This window comes from Parasteatoda tepidariorum, chromosome 10, assembly GCF_982258835.1.
Source record: "Parasteatoda tepidariorum strain Cologne lab strain chromosome 10, Ptep-v5.0, whole genome shotgun sequence".
Lineage (NCBI taxonomy): Eukaryota > Metazoa > Arthropoda > Arachnida > Araneae > Theridiidae > Parasteatoda > Parasteatoda tepidariorum.
In genome coordinates this window covers 73,762,140-73,784,082 of record NC_141764.1, presented here as the reverse complement: position 1 = coordinate 73,784,082, position 21,943 = coordinate 73,762,140, and the positions used below count along the sequence as shown (strand labels likewise).

Sequence of the window (21,943 nt, the reverse complement as noted above, 5' to 3'; positions counted from 1 at the left end):
TCAGTTTATATCCAATACACTAACCGGTTTATAAAGATATTGTAGAAGTCAATATTTAGAATTTTAGAGAAAATAATTGAATTTTCAGTTTATATCCAATACACTAACCGGTTTATAAAGATATTGTAGAAGTCAATATTTAGAATTTTAGAGAAAATAATTGAATTTTCAGTTTATATCCAATACACTAACCGGTTTATAAAGATATTGTAGAAGTCAATATTTAGAATTTTAGAGAAAATGATTGAATTCAAAATATTTAGAAAACATTTTTTTTTCCTCCTGAAGATCTTTATTTTTTTTCTAAAAAAAGGATGAATATAAAGCAATTTTAATATTAACTTACGTACTTTTTTAAAAAGTAAATAAATAAAAATACGGGAGCACAATTGTGAGAACTAAATTTTAAAAGTTAAGTACTAAATTCCAGAAGTCACGAATTAAAAGAACTACATCTCAAAAGTGACGAAGTATAAGTTCTAAGTTTTAAAGATGACGAATTAAAAGCATAACATTTCGGAAGAAACGCAGTTAAAGTACTAAATTTCAAAAGCAACGAAGTATAAGTACTATATTTCAAATGTAACGAATAATTCCGCACGTAACGAAGCATAAGTATTAAATTTCAAAGGCTATGAGTTAAAAGTTCTAAATTAAAAATTGCAAAAATGAAAGAACTAATATTCAATAGTAACGAATTATAATTATTAAATTAAATTAAAAATTATAAGTTAATTAAATATTAACTAAATTAATGAAGTACTAAATTTTAAAATAAGTAACGCATTACAATAAAAGCACGCACTTTTAATTTTTACTTGCAATGATAGTAAAAGCATTGCCATTCAAAGTAATATTTCCTTTCAAATAATTTAAGTATGACTCTATTCATTTATTATTTACCAAAAACTTTATTGTCATTCATTATAAATCTTTTCCTTTATGTAACTGCTATTTTAATTTAATTGAAACAAACTTTTTGAGATATTGAACTTATTTCGAAAGCTTTTAATAAATCTGAGACTTGCTATTAATGAAATACAGAATTAATTTTCGACTTGCCTCAAAGTGCATTCAGCAAAACTTAGTATATTCCATTGTGTAATAACGGCACAAACAAGTGACATCTGTTATTTAATTGCTAATGAACTTTGAAGTTAGTAATTGATATCAATATTCCGAATGTATTTGAAGCTTGAAATTATGCTCACAATTCCTTCGTAAATATTGGCCTTAATAATTACTTTTAATTCCATAATTTCTTACTTTCTCGTTTATATATAATTTTTAACAACGCTTAAAGTTATATTTTATGATGAGCAGAATTGAGATGAGTTAATATCAATGAAGTTTGAAAACAGCATTGGAGAATGAGAATAATTGAAGTTTATTCGATATTTACTACTGGTATAAGTTTTAAGTTCACTTCGATTACTTATTTTTGAAAATTATAATTCGGAATTGATTGTGAGTACGCAAGACAACTGTGATGCCACAAATAGGCATTACATATTTCCAAGCTTTTTAAAACTTTTTTTTTAATTTCATAAATTTCTTTTAGAATTATTCTTAATCAAGTTTTAATTAAATTAAAATAAGTTTATTTTTGTTACATTTTGCAAAAAGCAAATATAAATGTCTTATTCTTTTCTTAACAAGCAATGTAACGGCTTACTTTTGAATTCAATACAAATGTAAAACTCATTAATTCACTGTCGCGACTAAATCGAACATCGAAGTCTATTTATAACTCGTGATTCCTTAAGTTACTTTAGTTCTCTTACGACAAAAATTTTTCAGTTACAGGGATATATTGATTCTCACTGTCTTTTCATCTATTTCGCTATAGCGAAACTATTTTAAATTTAATATTAATTGCGGAGTTGGCTTTGTTTTTTGGCTATCTTATTTTTTTTTGTTGATAAATCACCAATTATGGATCTCTTCCCATGTCCCTAACTGTCCGCTGGGAGCAATTCAATCACTTTTAATTTTGAATTCTTGGCATTAGGACTGGGAGGGGGGGTCCACCCCTCAGTTCGATCGTTAATTAATTTTTACGGAAATCTTCTTCATGTTAAAAATATGCGTCCTCACATCTCTATAAGAGAGCATTCTTTTATTTCATGATTTTGATATCTTTATGGCCATTATATATCTTATAATATTTCAAAGAGTAATGGAACAATTTAAAAGAAAATAATAATTTTTCTCAATTCTTTGGAATAAATCCCTTTATCGTAAGAAAAGAAAACGTACTAATATCATAACTACTAGGGCCAAAATCTACAAAAAAAAACATATATTATTAGTAAATTAATTCACAATTTTTGAATTTTTATAAGTTTATGTGTTTCAAACAAGTGATGCTTTTCAATAAATAACTAGCTGGCTATAATTTTCAATAAATAACTAGGTATAGAACCTAGTAGATTTTGCACTGAGTAAGCAAGTATGATCAAAACTACTAGAATATGGAACAATTTATAGTATTCCTTGGCTCTATGGAAACACCAAACAGCTCGGTAAATTTTACTAAAGCGCTTTGGAAATGATTTTATTTAAATTAACAATAAAATACGGTTATATAATATGCGATAAAATTTGGTAATTTCATCATGATACCCTAGAGAACGTCCTTAAAACTGTCTGATCAGTTAAATTTACTTTTCAATTTTGTATTTTTATTAGAAATTTCAATTTTGTGTAAATTTCAAAAGTAAAGTATGAAACTCCAAAGATAACGAATTAAAAAAACTAAACTTCAAAAATAATAATAAAGTAATTTATTTCGAAATTAAGGAAAAAAAAGTACTATATTTATAATGTAACTGAGTAAAAGTACTAAATTGTAAAAGAAAAGAATTATATATACTAAATTTCAAAGGTAATGATTTAAAAATACTAAATTTAAAGAATAATGATGTTAAAAGCACTAAATGAAAATAATAAAGGAACTAAAATTCAAAAGCAAAGAACTGAAATGACTGAAAAGTGATGCGTTGAAGGAACTAAATTTCGTAAGTAACGAAGTACATATAACAGTACGTACATTAAATTTGTAATAAGCTTCACTTGTAGAGAAAGTAAAAGTATTGTCAGTCAAAGCAATGCTTCCTTTAAATACAATTTAAGAGCAACCGCATTCATTATTCTTTCTAAATTTGTTTCATAACTAATTCCATATTACAATTTTGTCATTCATTATAAATCTTTTCCTTTATGTAACTGCTACTTTCATTTAATTGAAACAAACTTTTTGAGAAGTTGAGCTTATTCCGAAAGCTTTTAGCGAATCTAGACTTGCCACTAATGAAATACATAATTAATTTTCGACCTACCTCAAAGTGCATTCAGCAAAACTTAGTATATTCCATTGTGTTAGAACGATACAAACAAGTGCCATCTGTTATGTATCTGCTAATAAACTTTGAAGTTAGTAATTGATATCAATATTCCGAATACATTATTTGCTTGAAATAAAGTCCACGATTCCTTCGTAAATATTGGCCTTAATAATTACTTTTAATTCCATGATTTCATACTTTCTCGTTTACATACATTATTTAACAATAGTGTTATATTTTATGAGAATGCAGAATTAAGGTTAGTTAATATAAATGAAGTTTGGAAGTAGGATTTCAGAATGGTAGTAGTTATTTGATATTTACTACTAGTATAAGTTTTAAATTCAGTTTTATTATTTATTCTGGAGATTTATAATTCGTAGTAAATGTAAGTACTCGTGGCAACATATAGAATTAGTAAATTAATACTTGTATTAATCTTTTAGTATGTTTTAAGTATAGCTGTTCAACAATCTAAACAATTGTTTCGATTCAAGATACAGCGAGCTGGTTTTTATACCTAGTAGTACCTACTTATTTGCTTTATTTTTTGTTTCGTTTCATCACGTTTAAAGCAAACAGGAGCTTGAAACATTTAAAGTAACATCAGCAAAAACTTTAAAACGTATTTTCTGTGCAATTATTTATATTTTAGTATGTTTTATGTTTAGCTGTTTAACAATCTAAGCAATTGTTTCGATTCCAGATACAGTGAGCTGGTTTTTATACCTAGTTGCACCTACTTATTTGCTTTATTTTTTGTTGCGTTTCATCACGTTAAAAGCAAACAGGACCTTGAAACATTTAAAGTAGCATCAGCAAAATCTTTAAAACGTATTTGCTGTGCAATTACTTATATTTTAATATGTTTTATGTTTAGATGTTTAACAATCTAAACAATTGTTTCGATTTCAGATACAGTGAGCTGGTTTTTATACCTAGTTGTACCTACTTATTTTCTTTATTTTTTGTTGCGTTATATTACGTTAAAAGCAAACAGGAGCTTGAAGCATTTAAAATAACATCAGCAAAAACTTTAAAACGTTTTTTCTGCGTAATTCTCTATTTTATTACCACGTTTATATAAACTTGCCTTCGTGTATGTCTGTCCGGGTGGAATTTTGTAATCGATTTTAAACTAATTTTCCGACTAGCTACAAACTTCAAATTTGGCACATAGTTCAGAATTGGATGACAATGCTTGAAAATGAAGAGAAAAAAGACATACAAAGTAAAATAAAATTAAAATTAAAAAAAAATATATTTTTGAGATTGTCTTTTGTTGTTGATTCCATTATTTCAAATTAGTATTACATGTCAGGTGAAAAGATTTTTTTGTTGGAGTATTTCTATTGGCTAAAAAATCACGTGGTAGGATCCAGTTTTTCCTCATACATTTCCAGATTGTTTTGGTTGTCATCAGCATAAAACTAATGAAAGTCGTAAAGGTATTGTTTTTCTGTAAAGATTTTTGTATCCCTAATTTAAAATGAAAGTTCTATTATTTTAGTAGTGGTCTTGTAGTAGTCTTGACTACTCTTGACTAAGAAAAATAATCTAAATAAAAATATATATTTTTAAAAGCCACGTTTTTTGTAGTGAAGAATAATAATTGAAAAGTAATAATTTTTAAAAAACATAAAATAAAAATTAAAAATTCAAAAAATTATAATTTAAAATAAAAAAATTCGAAATAAAAAATAATATTTTTAAAAACCACGTTTTTGTAGTGGAGAATAATAATTAAAAAAAAAATTGAAAAACGAAAAACGTGGGGCGCATGAAATACATAACAGTACATATACACATACATATACACATTTTCTTACTCATACACATGCACAGCCACATATACATCCACATACACATGCATATACACAAACATATTCCGTATCCACATTCAGATACGATTACAATTACAGATATACATACACATATTCTGAAGAGCACACATACACACACTAATATAACATTACTGTTATGTATTTCATGCTCCCCACGTTTTTCGTTTTTAAATTTTTTCTTTTAATTATTATTCTCCACTACAAAAACGTGGTTTTTAAAAATATTATTTTTTATTTCGAATTTTTTTTTAATTTGTACCCTTGTGGATTAAAATTGGGTCACGGTGACATTCGAGATGAGATCCAGATTTTTTCAGAAAATAATAGATGACAAGTCTGAGTTGAATGACCATAGAGGAGAGATGGTCAATCTAAATATCTCCAAGATTTGTTAAAAGGTTGAAACAGATGCAGTTTCACAGGATTATTTATTTAATAAAGGCTTAACTTATTTCTGAAATTGTACAGTTGGCAAAAAAACAACTGACCATCGTGAATGATTTTTGATCTAATGATCGGATATTCACGTTCTAGGACTCAATTTTAATGGCTTAAGGCAGCGATTCTCAACCTGTGGGGCGGGCCCCCCTAGGGGGGCGCGAGCACACTAGAGGGATGGCGCGAGAATATTCAAGAGAAAATATAATTTAAAAAAATTGATTAACTGGATGAAAGGAAAGCGCACATACTAATAGAAAACAAAATATATTTCGACATATTTAATAACTTATTAAAGTGAAACAACTCATTAAATCAAAACTTAAGGTGTTTTGAGGATTTTTCCATTTTTCTTAATTTTCTGATTAAGTCTGTTTGGCTGAATTTTTTTCTGTAAAATCTTACATCTATCTCTAATATATACCACATATACTTTTAATTGTAACATAAAATTTCATTTATTTTGTAGTACAATTTCAAAATTGTACCTTCTGCGCCAAAGGTTTCCTACAGGTTCCAAAGGTGAGCCATATATTGAAATCACTTTTTCACTTACTCAAATTATCTTTAGCAAAAACACTTGGACTGGCAAACGTCTTTTAAAAAAGCACTTTAAGTGTCTTGCTGGTAAGAACAAGTTTCCCGACTTTAAAAAAATATATTTGTTTTCAGAGTGCATAATTTGTTTATTGATTTTACATTGATAGTCCTTGTGTGAAGTCACTAGCCATTCTTTTGAGTTAACTCATTAGAATTAATTAAGAATTACCAAGTTAATTTTTTCAAAAGGATTAACTAACAAGTAAGAGTTAAATAACCATACTAGAGTTAACTTACCTAACCCATAACTAGTATAAAAATACCCAAATTTACAAGAAAATACCAGAATCGACCACGAAAATACTCATAACTACCACAAAAATAAAAAAAACACCTGAAAAATAACTTTAAAATGCAAACAAAACAAAAAACTTGAAACAAAATATCGCAAACTCTACTAAAGTGCAAAGAAAGTCAAAATATTATAAAAATTTAAAAAATACCAAAGTTTCACATTTGCTTAAAATAAATTAAATCAATTGACATTTAATTCAATCATTCCTTTTTGAGAAATAATATGCTACTTAATGATTTATAATTAACACTTTTATAGATTTCACGTTTGTTTCCGAAGGTGGCCCACGTGTCCCCAAGGTGGCACCGGTGTCGGGCCACCTTGGGAACATGCATATGGTCTCTTTCACCATTTGCACGACTTAAAACTATTAATCTGATAGATTAATTCGAATTAAAGTAATGTGGTTAAAGAAAAAGAAATAAATTTTCAGAAAACATATCATAACTCAAAGTTCTAAGAATTTAAACACACATAAATTGCAATATCTTCTCACCCGGAAATTAGAACGACAACTGCAAAAATTAAATCACTTCATACAATGGATGCCATTCAAGGAAATATCTTCCAATTAAGCCTCGTGCTCCTCAGATGCAAGATTTACAATGCAGCAGGGACATCTTATGATTCAAAATAAATTTAATTTTACTTCGGGGTGGGCTACGTTAGGAGCACTGGCCGCCTTTGGCTTACCCACCTTACTTAATCAAAACATACTAAATTTAAAAAAAAAAAAAAAAAAAAAAAAAAAAAATTAGAGACTTCCTTGGGCCTGTCTTGCAGAACAAAAATTTTTGAGGTGAGGTTTAATATTAGAAATAGACACTCTCAGTTCTGTTTCTTTATTTAGCCGTGATCTATATTTTGTCTTCAAAGAAGCCACAGCAGAAAATCCAGTTTCACAAAGGTAGGATATGGAAAATATTAATAGAATGCAAAATGCCCTTGTTTTCAGTGCAGAAAAATCATCCTCTTGCCCAAAATTCAAATAGCTATTTATTACTAAATTAGGAGGCTCCGCCCCTTGCTCGCTGACGCTCACCAACCCCCGGAGCTGCTTTCGCAGTTCATTTCGGATTGCTTCGCAATCCGATGCTCGCTTTGCTCGCTCATTGGATACGTTCTTAACGTCTAGCTTTTGTATACTTTTTTGAACACTGAAGTTCCGAAAACTTTTCACTGTAGAAAATTCTAAACCTGTACATTTCAATATTAATTTGAAATTGCAAACAGTTCACATATTTTTCTTAATCACAGTATTCTAAATTTCATTTGTTGAGAAAAGTAACTGTTGTAAGTTTTGCTTTAAAGTCTTTCCCACCAGAGGGCTAAAACCATGTGTTGTAAAACAATATGAAATAGTACTGAACGCCGGATGTAAAGCATTGGCTTCGATGGAGATAATTTTCTGAGAATTTCTTTGATAATTCTGTGAGAATTCACCCTATTAGACATATGATGCTCACTACGTGCTCTTGCTCGCCGAAGCCTATCAATTAAAACGTATTATCGTTTTATATAATATAGATTAGCCATATGATGCTCACTACGTGCTCTTGCGCGCCGAAGCCTATCAATTAAAAATAAAAACTGCTGCCAACGCCAGAAAAGAAATATCATCGGTTTTATTGATACATACGAACGTATTAGCGTTTTATATAATACTAGGAGGTTCCGCCCCCTGCTCGCTAACGCTCGCCAACCCCCGAGAATTGCTACGCAATCCTATGTGGTTCACGCCGTGAACCATGGCTCGCTGCGCTCGCTCGCCAATGATCACAATATTCTAGCACAAAGACATAATATATTATCATCAAAGACATAGTATTTTATCATCAAAGACATAGTATTTTATCATCAAAGACATAGTATTGTACTCATGTAGAAGAATTCTACCAATGTTCTTATTGGCTTTTAAAAAAGTATATTAGCTATTTAGATTGTACATGGTGAAAAAATCAAAACATTAGCTAAATAAGAAACATATTAGCAAAATTAATTATCAAATATTGCTTCACTAATATTCTGCATTTTAAAGCTTGAAAATTCAATGCATAAATAAATGCGAAAGATTTAAAAAATACAATGCATTCAATACAAATACTTAAACGTTTTTTAGACGTTTAGGTAGCTCCCAGTAGAAAAATATCAATTCAACAGCGGTCTTTTAAAGCATTCTCACTTCAATTAATTAATTAATTCCTAATTGAGTTTAAATTAAATATTGTCATGTTTTTAGTGCATGAATCTGAATTGAACAACCTGATAATGCTCACTCTGGTTACTTTAGCCATATGATGCTCATACGCGCTCTTGCGCGCCGAATCCAATCAATTAAAAATGAAAACTGTTGCCAGCGCGAGAAAAGAAATATCATCGGTTTTATTGATACATACATACGTACGTATTAGCGTTTTATATAATATAGATAGATTGTATTTTGGTTTCGCCACTTGTCGTGAAGTCTATGAATTTTCCTTCCTCAGCAATTGAGAGTCCTTCGGGAGTCTTATGAAATGGATTCCTAACCCACTCGTAACTTGCTATCAGTTTGTCGTCAGCAGGAAAATACTTTGTAAAATTCTTTGCCAGCATGGCTAAGTGATTTTCAATGGTAACAAAAACATATTTTACATGTTCTTCTTCAGCCTTTTAAGTTTCAGTACAATTATCCACATTTGCAAACATTGTTAAGTTTTTTTGCTTTAAATTTCTGCCCCACAATTCCAATTTTCTACAAAAAGCATTAACTTTATCACTCGTATCCAACATATGAGTATTTGCTCCTTGGAGTTGAAGATTCAAGTTATTTAATTTCTTGAATATGACGACCAAGTAGCTCAATTTCATCACAAATAAACAATAGTGAAAATTCTCGGTTTCCGGTCTGTTATCGTCTTTTAGGAAAATGGCGATTTCTTCTCTTAATTCATAAACACGCTGCGGGAATTTCTCACGTGATAAGCATCTTGCCTCGCATTTAAATAGTAACTCTGAATGTACTGAACCCATATCTTTACAAAGTGCGGAAAAGATTCTCGTTCTCAGAGTTCTTATTTCTATATAATTTACAACAGTAGTTAACACAATATTCAAACCAGGACTCATTTCTTTCGAAGCCAAAGCTTCTCTGTGGATCATGCAATGTGTCCAGACGCATTAAGGCAATTTTTGTTTTACAAGTGCTTGTATACTTTTGAACCTTCCTGATATTGAACGAGTACCATCGGTGCATATTCCGATGCAATTCTTGAATTCTATGTTCGCCTCATTCATAACATCATTTAAAATAGCAAATAATGCTAGCGCTGTTGTTTTGAGTTCTATTGATTTGCAGAAAAGTGGTTCTACTACTGACATAATATCACAAAATCAAACATAGGCAATTAAATGAGCATCTTTATTAATATATGTTGCTTCATCAAACTGTATTGAAAACATTTTGTCACGCAACATCGAGAAAAGCTGACACTACATTTTCAGCTGTATCACCAATTCGACAAGCAACAGTATCATTTGAAAGAGGTATGGACTGTAATTGTTTTGAAAAATTAACTCCAGACATAGTTTCTACAATCTCAATTGCTACAGGTTTTTACTTTACTTTTGTTTTGGCAGCTAGTTAAAAATAATTTAAAGAAGGAATTCAAAATACTCAATATACATTACTGTTGTATACATTTTACTGTAAGTGGGGGGCACGATGAAAATTATGATTGAAAACTGGGCCGCGAATACTGAAAGGTTGAGAAACGCTGGCTTAAGGGGTAGACATCAAACTTACTTATTAATTAGTGCAGATAATATTTCAATTAATAAAATAAAAAAATTATAAATAAGTAATAAAATAATAAAAAATAATGAATACATACTGAAAAATACTTTTTGTACAGAATTATTCTTCGGTAAACGAATTTTATAAATATGTACAAAAAGTGTTCATCCGTGAATACCTGTATCTTGGTTGTAGAGAAGATTACATTACCTCAATAAATAAGATTATTAGATTGGATGCACAAGGTGCATTTAGTGGCTCGTAAAAACTTAAGGCCTTTCCCGAAAATGAGTTAAAAAAATTTCAAAACCGATGAATTAAATCTGTACATTAGATTTTGCTTATTAGATAATCCTTGCCTATTTTTCATGATAAAATTCATTCTATAAAATTAGCTGCATGAAATGTTAGCTGTTTAACTGCATGAAGTATGTTTTTTCATAATTTAACTTCACTTTTCCTTTATATTGGATAGCAAACTGCTTCTCGCTATTAAGAAGAGATGACCACCTGCAAGTTCATTTTCAAAAATTTTTTTTCTCGTATCTTGTTTTTAATATTTTATGATTTTTTTGCTCAAAATAGATTGAATACATGTATGAGAATTTAAAATATGCATTAACATTACTTGTATCTCTAGTTTTAGAATTTTTATTACGACTTGTAAATACTATGGGCATCTCTCCTAGACTTATTCAATAATAAACTTGTGACTAAGATTTGAATTCCCTATCTTTATAATTATATTTTAATATTCTTATCCACTCATCTAGCAAAACTTAAAAGCGTTTTAAATTTTACTAGCTGAATGAATAAAGAAATTGGTGCAGATTTAAGATAGATAGTGTTGGTATTTGGCGTAATTAACAAAAAAAATTTTAATGCCATCATTTTACTATGTTCTAACTAATTTACTTCCAGTATGGTTGATTTTAAGATCAGCAACAACCTTTCTCACAAAATTCTAACAAGGCTTATAACTTATTAGAAAGTGGACCATCCAAGCTTGAATCAATGTTAAATTTTACTGTATTAGTTTACGCTTAATTAAGTCTTTACGTTAAGCTTGCATATACAGCCCTTTTTTTATCGATATTTAATTTGCCTTTACAAAAAACTATTGAAAACCTTCTGAAATCGAGAATTAATCATTTATTGCAAATAAAGAGTAGAAAAACGTTGGATAACCGATAATAAATTCCCCTTTTCAAGGTTTATTTTAGATTTTTTGACCATCGCTGAAACAATATTTATTTGCACAGGATTTTATGTATTTTCTTTAACACTTTAAAAATGAAGGTTGGCCATTTCCTTAAGTTTTTAAAACAAAGAAATGTTGCATTTTAGAGCTTAGACAAAGATAGAATGAAAATAAGAGGTAAACAAAGGCTTGCAGCAAAAGTTTTAAAAAAAAATCTAGTATGTCTATATACAATCTTTAAGAAAAGAAGCTTGTATACTAATATTTATACTAAGTTTGTCAGACTTTCTAAGTCAAGCAAATGAAAATACAACGTTTTCCATAAGGTTTCCCACTACATAGACCGGTTCTGTCAATTTTAAAGACAGAAAATAATGCGATAATAAAGTTATCGATTATAAATATATTAATTTAATAACTGTATCGATTATAATGTTATAACTTTGTCGATTATAAAGTTTCTGATAATAAAGTTTTAATTTTAAAAACAGCTATGGTTCGAGAAAGTGATTAAGTTGCTGATATTGGATCATCATTAAACACGCCTAAGAACACTTGCATTAAATGATATTTCAATTTGAATTGATAGTCCTTTTTAGGATTTAAAAGAAAATAATTTCTATAGGATCTATTATTATAATATGTGAGATTTATTTACTTAAGTAATATTTTTTTATTTAAGGAGATGTTGATGCTCTCTCTGTTGCTGGTCCTTCCATTTGGTTACTTCAGCGTTACAAGTGCAGTTAGTGCAGGTAAGACAAAGATTTTTTCTCTCCATTATATAGCATTGCATTAAGACGAAGCTATACTACGGGAGAAACTAAGCTTGACAATTTCTCCTTAAAACACATTTGTAATTTAAAGTATAGAAAAAGAATGATTTTAGATAAACTGATAGTAAGCTATAAAGTTTAAAATACTGATTTCTTTTCAAAATATCAAACTGCAAGCAGATTATTATGGTAGAATTTGCTGTAATGGAAAAGTAAAATAATCTTGTCCTAATATGTTTCATATTATGGAAAGACAAAGTAATCCTGTTAAAATATGTTTGCTGTTATGGAGAGACAAAGTTATCCTGTCATGTGACGGAAGTTTTGTGTCTCCGTCAGTAGCCGCCAATAGTTGTATAGTGTAGTACATGAATGTTCATTTACGCCATTAGTAAAAGTAAATGGATGAAGCAAAATGAAAGTCTCTAGGAAATTAATGTGAATCGTGAATATGAAAATCCAATTTATTAAGCAATATTTCTTGAAGATTATAGAGAATGGCCATAAATACAAATCATCATGATAATTACCAATTATCAAAAATAAATCCCTTGAAGGGATCAAGGAAATATAACTTCCATATTAAGAAGTTTTTGTTACGATTGCATATCTTTTTGAACCGTTAGGATGACTGGGACAGGAACCCCCCAAAGGGGACTTCTAGTCACCACAAATTTTGAATTCCAAGTGAATATAATTATTCCCAACGGACGTAGAAAGTATGGGTAGGAGATCCATAATTTGGCGATTTATCATAATATATTATAGACAAAACAAAGCCAACTGGCATATCAATATGGGTTTAAAAGAATACCTTGGCGATCACGAGTCGCCAACAAATTTATGAGAATTATTGCAACCATGCAACCGAAACATTTAGCAGTTGGAAATTTAGACTAAAAAGTTATAAATAGATTTTTGTTTTCGATTAGAGACGACAGTGAATTAATAAGTCTGCATAATAATGAAATAAAAAGTATCCGTTACATTGATTTAGAAGAGAAGAAATAAATATTTTATGTTCGTTTAAAAAGATTAAGTTTTCGATTTATTTTAAATATAATTCTTCTATTAATACAAATAAGCTTAAGTAATGAAAGATACTTTAAAAGGATAGAAAATAAATATGTAATGCCAATTGTGGCATCACATGTCATAACATGCTTGCAGTTATGGAGAGAGACAACGCAATCCTGTCATAATATGTTTGCTGTTATGGAGAGGAAAAGCAGTTCTGTTTTAATATGTTTGCCATTATGTAGAAACAAATTAATCCATACATAGTATGCTTGCTGTTATAGAGAAGCGAAGTAATCCTATCGTAATATGTTTGCTGTTATGGAGAGGAAAAGTAATCCTGTCATAATATGTTTGCTGTTATGGAGTGGTTAAGTATTCTTGTCATAAATGTACTGTTATGGAGAAAAGCATTCCTGTCATAACATGTTTGCTATTTGATATTTTGAAAAAGTTTTTCAGTAATTCAAACTTCATAGTTTACTATTGTTTCATTTGAACACATTTTTTTGATAATTTCCTAATTCCTCAGTGATTTTGAAAAAGAATTTGCCATGAAAAGCTTTTCCCACTCTTTAACGACCTCTCAAGATTCGGAATAACGTTATTTTAATTAGAGCTTTCATAATTGTTAAATATTAAAAGCATACGCCTTTCACCATTCAAGAGATGACAGAAATTTTATATAATTCATAATATATTAAATCTAAAAAATACTTTTTTTTGAAGCACCTGGAAAATCACGTGCCTGAGGTTCTTCGATATTTTTTAAAAATAAATTTCCGAAACAATTTTCAACGTTTCCTGTTAATAAAGTAATAATTTTAAATTTAATAGGAACCTCCAGTTTTCTTCATTTATTTTTAGTTTTAAGACTGCATACATGTTAAACTATTTTGTACGTAACATATCGTTTTTGTACTGAAAACCGTATATTCATGTAGAATTTATATGGCAAGTCTAGAATCGAATTTTTTTATAAATTATGAAGCACAATTTCTTATTTACTATAAAGGGAATAAGTACAGGTTGCATTTCTTGAAAATTTCTTATAATTTTTGCAAGATTTAAAATAGTAAATATTATTATAAAAAACAATATTTCTGTTGTCTAACTGAACTTTATTAAGCTTGCGCTTATAAATAGTATCAACTTAAGTAGTATATATTTTAAATGCCAAAAGGGAAGAAGTAAACAAATTTTGTTTTTCTTTTTAATTGTCAAAAATTTAAAAATCTTCTTATAAAAATGAAAAAATAACAAATTATTGATTTTAAATTAAGCACTAAGAAAAAAATATGATCAAAAATACCAGAATATCGTAAAACTTACCGTGTTTCTGACTCTATGGGAGCACCAGAAAGCTCGACAGATTTTCGAAGCTCTTTGGTAATGATTTAGGTAAAATTAACAATAAAATAAAAATGTTATAATATGAAAAAATTTATAAAATGAGAAAAGTTTGGTAATTTAATCAATATATACTAGAGCATGGCATAAAAACAATTTATTCGGTTATATTTACTTTTAATTTATTAAAAGTATTGTAACATTAACTATAATTGTGAAAAATATAATTCTGTTAATCTGTTACCATATGAACGGAACGAATTACGAAATTTAATTGCTTAAATTCCGTGCATTTTGGTTTTTATTGCTGGACTTCTGGTTTTATTTACTAGAAATGTCCTTACTATGCAGTATAGTAATTGTACCAGATTTTTTCCCAAAAAGCAGTGAATACAGACTTAGTTTTGAAGTATATTTTTAAGTTCAAAACATTGCTCATATTTCAAATCTTTTACATCAATGTCATATTCTTTTCTTTTTTAAATATTCATATTTTTAATAAGAATGAAAATATTCATAAGCCAAATTTCACGGTTTAATTTTCAATTCACATTAAAGCTCGAAGGTACTTTACACCGATGAAAACTTTTCAATAATTTACCACTTAATTCCCCCGAATAAAAGCGTATAATTTAATTAAGCAGCTTTTAATATAAATACTTCAATTTGTATTCATACAAATTGATTTTAAATAGAGTGCGGTTAAATTCAATAAACGTATACATCCATGCAACTTCTTAGGAGTTTCTAATTTCCGAAAGACACGCACTCGTCTCTAATTATTCAAATTTTAAGAACGCTTCAGAGGCAATGACAAATGGGAAAAACGATGATGAGATTAATTATTGGAGTAGTAAATCACGCAACGATTTTCCGGAAAGAATCGATAGGTGCGATTGGATCTGTGTTAGCAACGAATTAATCACTTTTTATCAGTGTAGAATCCGAAATTTATGACCTCGTATAAGTGAGCATTGATCTCGATATTCAAACATGAAACATTTTAATAAGTAAAGATGGGGATTGATAAGGAAAAGATAAATATTATTATTCGTGGACATTGGGAAAATGGGATATAGATCTTGACATTTTAATGAAAGTTCAATAGATTAGTTAATGGTCAAATGGAATTATTGATATTCAAATTTCGGAAAATAAATATTCTGAATGTAGAAAGTAAATGATATATATTTAAAAGCAAAACTTCTTTATGACCATTTATTCATTTTAAATATGGTTCACTGAAATTCTATATTTACAATGTTAATTATTTATGATTAGTCACTGGTTAACAATGTAGAATTCGAAATTTATAACTTCGTATAAGTGAGCTTTATTTAAACTAGAAACATTTTGATAAGTAAAGATTGATATTGATAAGAAAAAGATAAATATTGCGACTCGTGAATATCATGGAAGTACGATATAGATCCTGATATTTTAATGAAAGTTCAATGAATTAGTTGATGGTCGAATGAAACTATCGACATTCAAATTTTAGGGAATAAATATTTTGAATGTGTAGAATAAATTGAAATTGTGAAAAAACAAATCTTTTTTATGACTATTTATTCACTTTAAATATGGTTCACTGAAATTCTATATTTACAATGTTAATTATTTATGATTAGTCACTGGTTAACCTTGCAGAATTTTTAAAAGAATTATATAAGGGATGTTGTATGTTCCCTCATATAAGGGAACATTGATCTCGAAAAACAAGCAAAATTTTAATAAGTAAAGATTGGTATTGATAACTAAAAAATTAGTTCGGGGTTATGATACATATATTTTCTGATATTTTATTAAAAGTTCAATAGATAAGTTGATGGTTGAAAAAAATTATATAAATTTAAATTTTCTGGAATGAATTTCCTGTATTTGAAGAAGAAAAAAAAATTTAAAACGTTTCTCTTTATAACTATAAATTTTTTAAACATTTTGTTATTATCTTAGCTCGATTTGTAAATGTTTGCTATTGTTTAGTGCCAAATTTTGGAAAATATTTTATTCCATGTCCTCGTAAATATTTTAAGAATAGAATTTGAGTATTGAATAAAGGTTTTGTCGTGTTTCGAATTAAAAGCAAACAATGAAACATTTATTTGCATATAGATTAAATGTGTAAAAATAAGATTCATTGTCATGATTAGCGTGACAACTCAGGGGGATAAAGGACCTCTGTTTAAGATTTCTCCAGAAAACTTCTGAATTAGTTCTCTCATTTCCTTCGTAGAATAACTCTAAGATATGATTCAGCAGGATCGAGCCATCGTGGTCATAATAAAAATAATATATAAAATTGAGTTGTCAATTTATCTATACAAAAAGTAGAAAATTAGTTTTGATGCGAATAGTTATCGACTTTAATCTCTAATTACTTTAAATTTAACGATAAATAGTTTAAGAAATAGTTTTTTAGCAATATTTAAAATTTTTAAATCAAAATTTAGTTGATGTATCGTAAGATGAAATTATAGTTAAGCTGAAAAATATGTGTGAACTTTTTCTGAGTTATATCAAGAAATCCTTGCTTTCATTTTTTGCTTCAAAATAATATAAATTTTAGTTTTACATTAATAATTCGGCAATAATGTGTGATTCTCCTTAATTTTATTTTCTTTGGAATTTTTATTATAAGATTTTAAAGTATAATAATTATATGCTTTATAGCGTTACGATTTTGCATAAATGTGCAGAATTTAGTGAATTTTCTTTTGTTATGAGCTTAAATATCTCAAAAGGACTCTAAATAAACAGTTTAATTTAAAATTTACAAGTGTAAAACGTAATTCTAACGCTATTTAGAGAGAAAATAACACCTAACGCATTTCTTATGGATAACTCGATTTGGCGAAATTTTTGTCGATTTGGCAACCATTTTGGCTAAAAAAAATTATAGTTCATTAAAATTCGAGTTTCGAAGCGATAGGACTAATTTTTACTTAGTTTTACTGGAATGGTCTAGAATCATGTCGAATTTTCCGGATTTCCGTCAACAAGCCCATATAAATGGTAGTGTGCCTCGCAGAGTAGTAGTGAAGCTGTTTGTGACTGCAATAGGTTTCTGATTTCCGAATCTCTGGTGACTTCATTAACCCGTCTGATATTATGGAGCCAGTGTTTTGAGTGCTTCTGATATTTGTGTTGCAATTCCAGTTACAAAATCAATGGCTGCGGATAAGTTGGTGGAGATGTTTTAGAGATGGAAGGACAGATGAAAGCCAGCCAGAAGCAGCTGAAAGCCAGACAAGAAGAGACGATGGCTAAGTTGGACTTCAATCAGGAGAAGCTGAAAGCCAGCCAAAAGAAGATGTAAGCCAAAAATTGACACTAGTAAGAGCAGCTGAAAGTCAACCAGGAAGAAGTTAAAGAGATATCCCGTGTAAAGGAAGTCCTCAAAGAAAGTTAAAAGCAATCAAAACTGGAGTGAATTTAGTTGAAGTAGAATTTTCCGAAAAGTGAAGTTTTTCCGTGGAAGAGGGGCTCGATAAAATTGAAAAAGATCTTGATATGTAATTGGATTTGAAGATTAAATTCCTGGAATAAAGATTACCAAGCCAGTTACTTCAGAAAATAAACTAATGCTTTTAACACCTCAATACATTATCAAACCCTCTAATTTTTTACCAGAAACCATTTTGGCTGCACAAAACTTAATTCTCCTTTGTCGCTGAAGCTAACGGATGGGACTCAACGGTCAAAGTCTTTCATCTTGTGGCTGCTTTATAGGGAGATGAAATTGCATCTTTTGGATGCTTGTTGAAGAACAACGCCATGATTCTGAATCCTTTACAAGTTCATTGAAGTTGCGCTTGGGTGAAAAATGCTCTCGAGAACACAGCCACCTGCAATTAAAAACCGCTATCAGCGAGCTGGTTAAAGTCTCAAAAAATTAGCCGCTGATATTCAACGATTGTCCCAAGGTGCTTTTTTGGATTGCCCTCCTGAAGTACGTCAAGATCTATCTCTCCAACACTTCATAGACAGTGTGCAGAATCCAGACACTCGAAAGGCTCTTAGACTCGCTGATCTAAAAGATCACCGCTATATTATGGTCGGTGACCGGCGATGAGTGGCCCAATCATTGACCATGAAAATAAATGTATGCCCGTACAGCTATTCTAATTTTTTTTTTTAAGAAACAGGTTTGCACAAAAGTTTGTTTTTGTAACTATCTATGATATAAAATAAAGTTAATGTTCATAAAAATTATCCCCGCCCGAGGCTGGACGTTGTTTGATAATCAAGTAATTTGTTTGTCAAATAAGGAGAACCTCAAATTTAGACCTTAACATTTTGAGCTTTCTTTAAAAAAGTACGAAAACTACTTTGAAAATTGCTTGAAACTTTTTTAATTTTTAAGTTATTAAAATCGGACTTATTTCATTAGTTGCCAAATACGATTCATTACAAAAATAAGAAGGAAAAAAAAATTTTGAGCACGCATAATGTAAAAGAACAAGTTTAATTACTCTTATCTTGCACAGTTTTAAACAAATTTTTCACAAATTTTAAAGCAAAAAAACGTTATTAATTTCAAATAGATCTAAAAATTTTGTTACATTTTATGGAATATTTTTAAAATGATAGCCAAAACACGTAAGACAAAAAAATTAGTTTTTCATAAAAATGTCCATATCTTCATTAGTAATTAAGCTAGATCTGCAACATTTTGTGTATTTATTACATATAATAACCAAAATAATTATCACATGCTTCAAATCTATCACTACGTTGTTCGACCAGTGTGATCAAAAATATTACTTTCAGTTTGTAATTTATTGGTGGTCCCTCAAACCTCTAAAAGCTTTTAACTTCAATGATATGCATGAGAAATTGCATGTATATATATAAAAATTGCCAGCTTACACTTCTTCATAAAATTATATCATACAAAAACTCAAATCCTTTAAATTTTTAAAGAAAATAAGTAACAAATAATTTACCAGTCAACTACGTATTGTGAGCTAAAATATCTTCAAAAGTGAAAAATATTTTACTGTGGCTGCAATATTTCATTCAAATGAAACAAGTTCAAAAAGATTGCACTACTTTATCATTTCTCCTGTGACTTAGAAAAGTTATAGAGCCCCCGTGGTTATAAATAATCTTTTACGAGGTATGGAGTATTAAGCTGTAAAAGAGCAGTGAAATAACATATTCTACATCGGGTAAAACACATAATGACAATTTTTTTTATTTGTACAAAAGTGGTCTCCTTTGGGACCCAGGTGGTTTGGAAGTTAGATACATTCTTTTCCATCTATTACTTTTATGAGTCTAAAAGATAAAATTCAATTAGTTTCATGCCCTTAAAAATAATGAAACCATAGAATTTTGTTTTCTTTAATAGAACATTCAGACATTAAGACGATAAAGTAACGCATTGATATTTTTTGTACCAAAAACTACATTAGAATTATGAAAGTACACAGTTTTTCATATTAAAAGTATAAATCTGTCATTACTACATAGTAAAAGAACATCAGGATATTATTGCAGTATAAATCACCGGCACTTTGGGTGCATCATAGGTAAAATCCATTTTATCGCCTAATACATTTTTACCGCAAAATACTATACCGTAAATTTTACAGTAATATTTATTTAATTAAAATTATTCACTGGTTTTACGGTAATTATTACATTTAAAATTAGGGGTATATCAGATTTTATTTGTTCCGTTTTCGGTAAAAATTTATTTTTCCCGTAGAATGTATCAATACCCAGAGTGCGGATAATTTTTACCGAAATTTAATTCAGAAATTCTTTTACAGTGTAAGTGTAGCTTTTTCTTAAACAAATGCATTATTCAAAATTATAAATAATATAGTTGCATTTTAAGCTTTCAGTACAAAAATTGCGTTTTTGAAGCATCAAACTCTAAAATATTAAAACTCTGACTTTCCCCTTATTTTGTTAAATTTCAGTTACGTTTTGTCTTCGGTCACATAAATTGTACCATCAAGTAAACATTCATACTTGCTGTTAGAGTTGAAAATCGTCAATTTTAAAACAAATTTTACGAGACGATAATTATTTTGAAAAAAAAAATGCATTAGTTACTTCAGACCCAAGTTAATTCATTATCCCTGACTATTTGAATATTTTAATAAAATTTACTTTCCAGATTGATAAAATTTCCTAAGTTTTCCCTGTTCGTGGGCAACTTTGGTTTCATTATTTGACTTCATATGAATTATATAAAAAATCATTAAATACATCATTAAAAAGTAAAGAAAATTCCTCTTTAAAGAATTCTGAACTTAAACTGAATATATTTTAAGAATTTCAAATATAAATTAAAGATTGTAATTTTTTATGCCTGAAAGATTTAAAAAATTAAAACTCTCATGGTTTAAAACAGTAACTTTTCAAAGACATGAAGTTATTAACGTAATACTGAGGTCTTTAAATTTATTTCAGAAGTTACTAAATTCTACTAAGGTTAGGCTTATGACTCTTGGCCAGTCCCACCAGCACACCACTGGTATAGGAGTGATAGGCCTAGAGGCTCTCTGGTACTTATATGCTGTGGATTAAATTAGACCACCCACACTCACTGTCTAAGTGGTCACTTAAGATTTTTAAAATATCCAGGTGGTTCCAGGTGCTTTGATATCTGCACCATGTGCTGCAATGAACAGACTTTCCCAGACCACATCCTTGCTTGCCTGGGGTTTACCAGACAAGATATGACTGATAATCTTGTGATCTTATTGATTTTTTTAAAGTGCACAAAATCATGGACCTGATTTAGCCTCTAATTCTTTGCTGATCTTGAGGATGTCATACAACGACAACTAAATACTGAAACTCTCTAGAAACACGACAACAATCAATACAGAAACAAGGAAATAGTCAATACTGAGCACTGATTTATTTATTATTAAGCAAAGAAATTTCGGGACCTGAAAGCTTTAATTCTCGAATAATATTTGAAAATCCAAATAAAACTGAAAATTCTAGAAATTCTCTCTTCGTAAAAGTAACATTTTCCCATAACCGCCATTTCGATTGTTTACTACTATATTATATAATGTTATCTTCATTGAAAATATTACATAAGAAAATTATACTGAAAGCATGATCTATAAAAAAATAAAATTATAGTAAAATTTAACACATGCGTTTGCTTTATAGGCAAAAGAAATAAAATTGTATACTTAGAGTTTGCTATGAGATGAATATTATTTTAACCTAAATAAAATCAATAGAATTTACAGCGTGATAAACCAAAACTAATTTTTAAAATTAAAAGTTAAAGCTCGAAACTTTTATCTAATTATAAATAAAT

At 29.0% G+C, this 21,943-nt stretch overlaps 1 protein-coding gene across 3 annotated transcripts in view; it reads left to right on the top strand.

Moving 5' to 3' along the window:
• Positions 1 to 21,943, top strand: part of LOC107453302 (suppressor of lurcher protein 1) — a 1,096,374-nt gene that overhangs the window by 342,997 nt on the left and 731,434 nt on the right. For all 3 annotated transcript variants that reach the window (XM_071184104.2, XM_071184106.2, XM_071184105.2), the window contains exon 3: positions 12,183 to 12,255. In XM_071184104.2, coding sequence (XP_071040205.1) covers positions 12,183 to 12,255 — 73 coding nt within the window. The remainder of the gene's footprint in view (positions 1 to 12,182; positions 12,256 to 21,943) is intronic.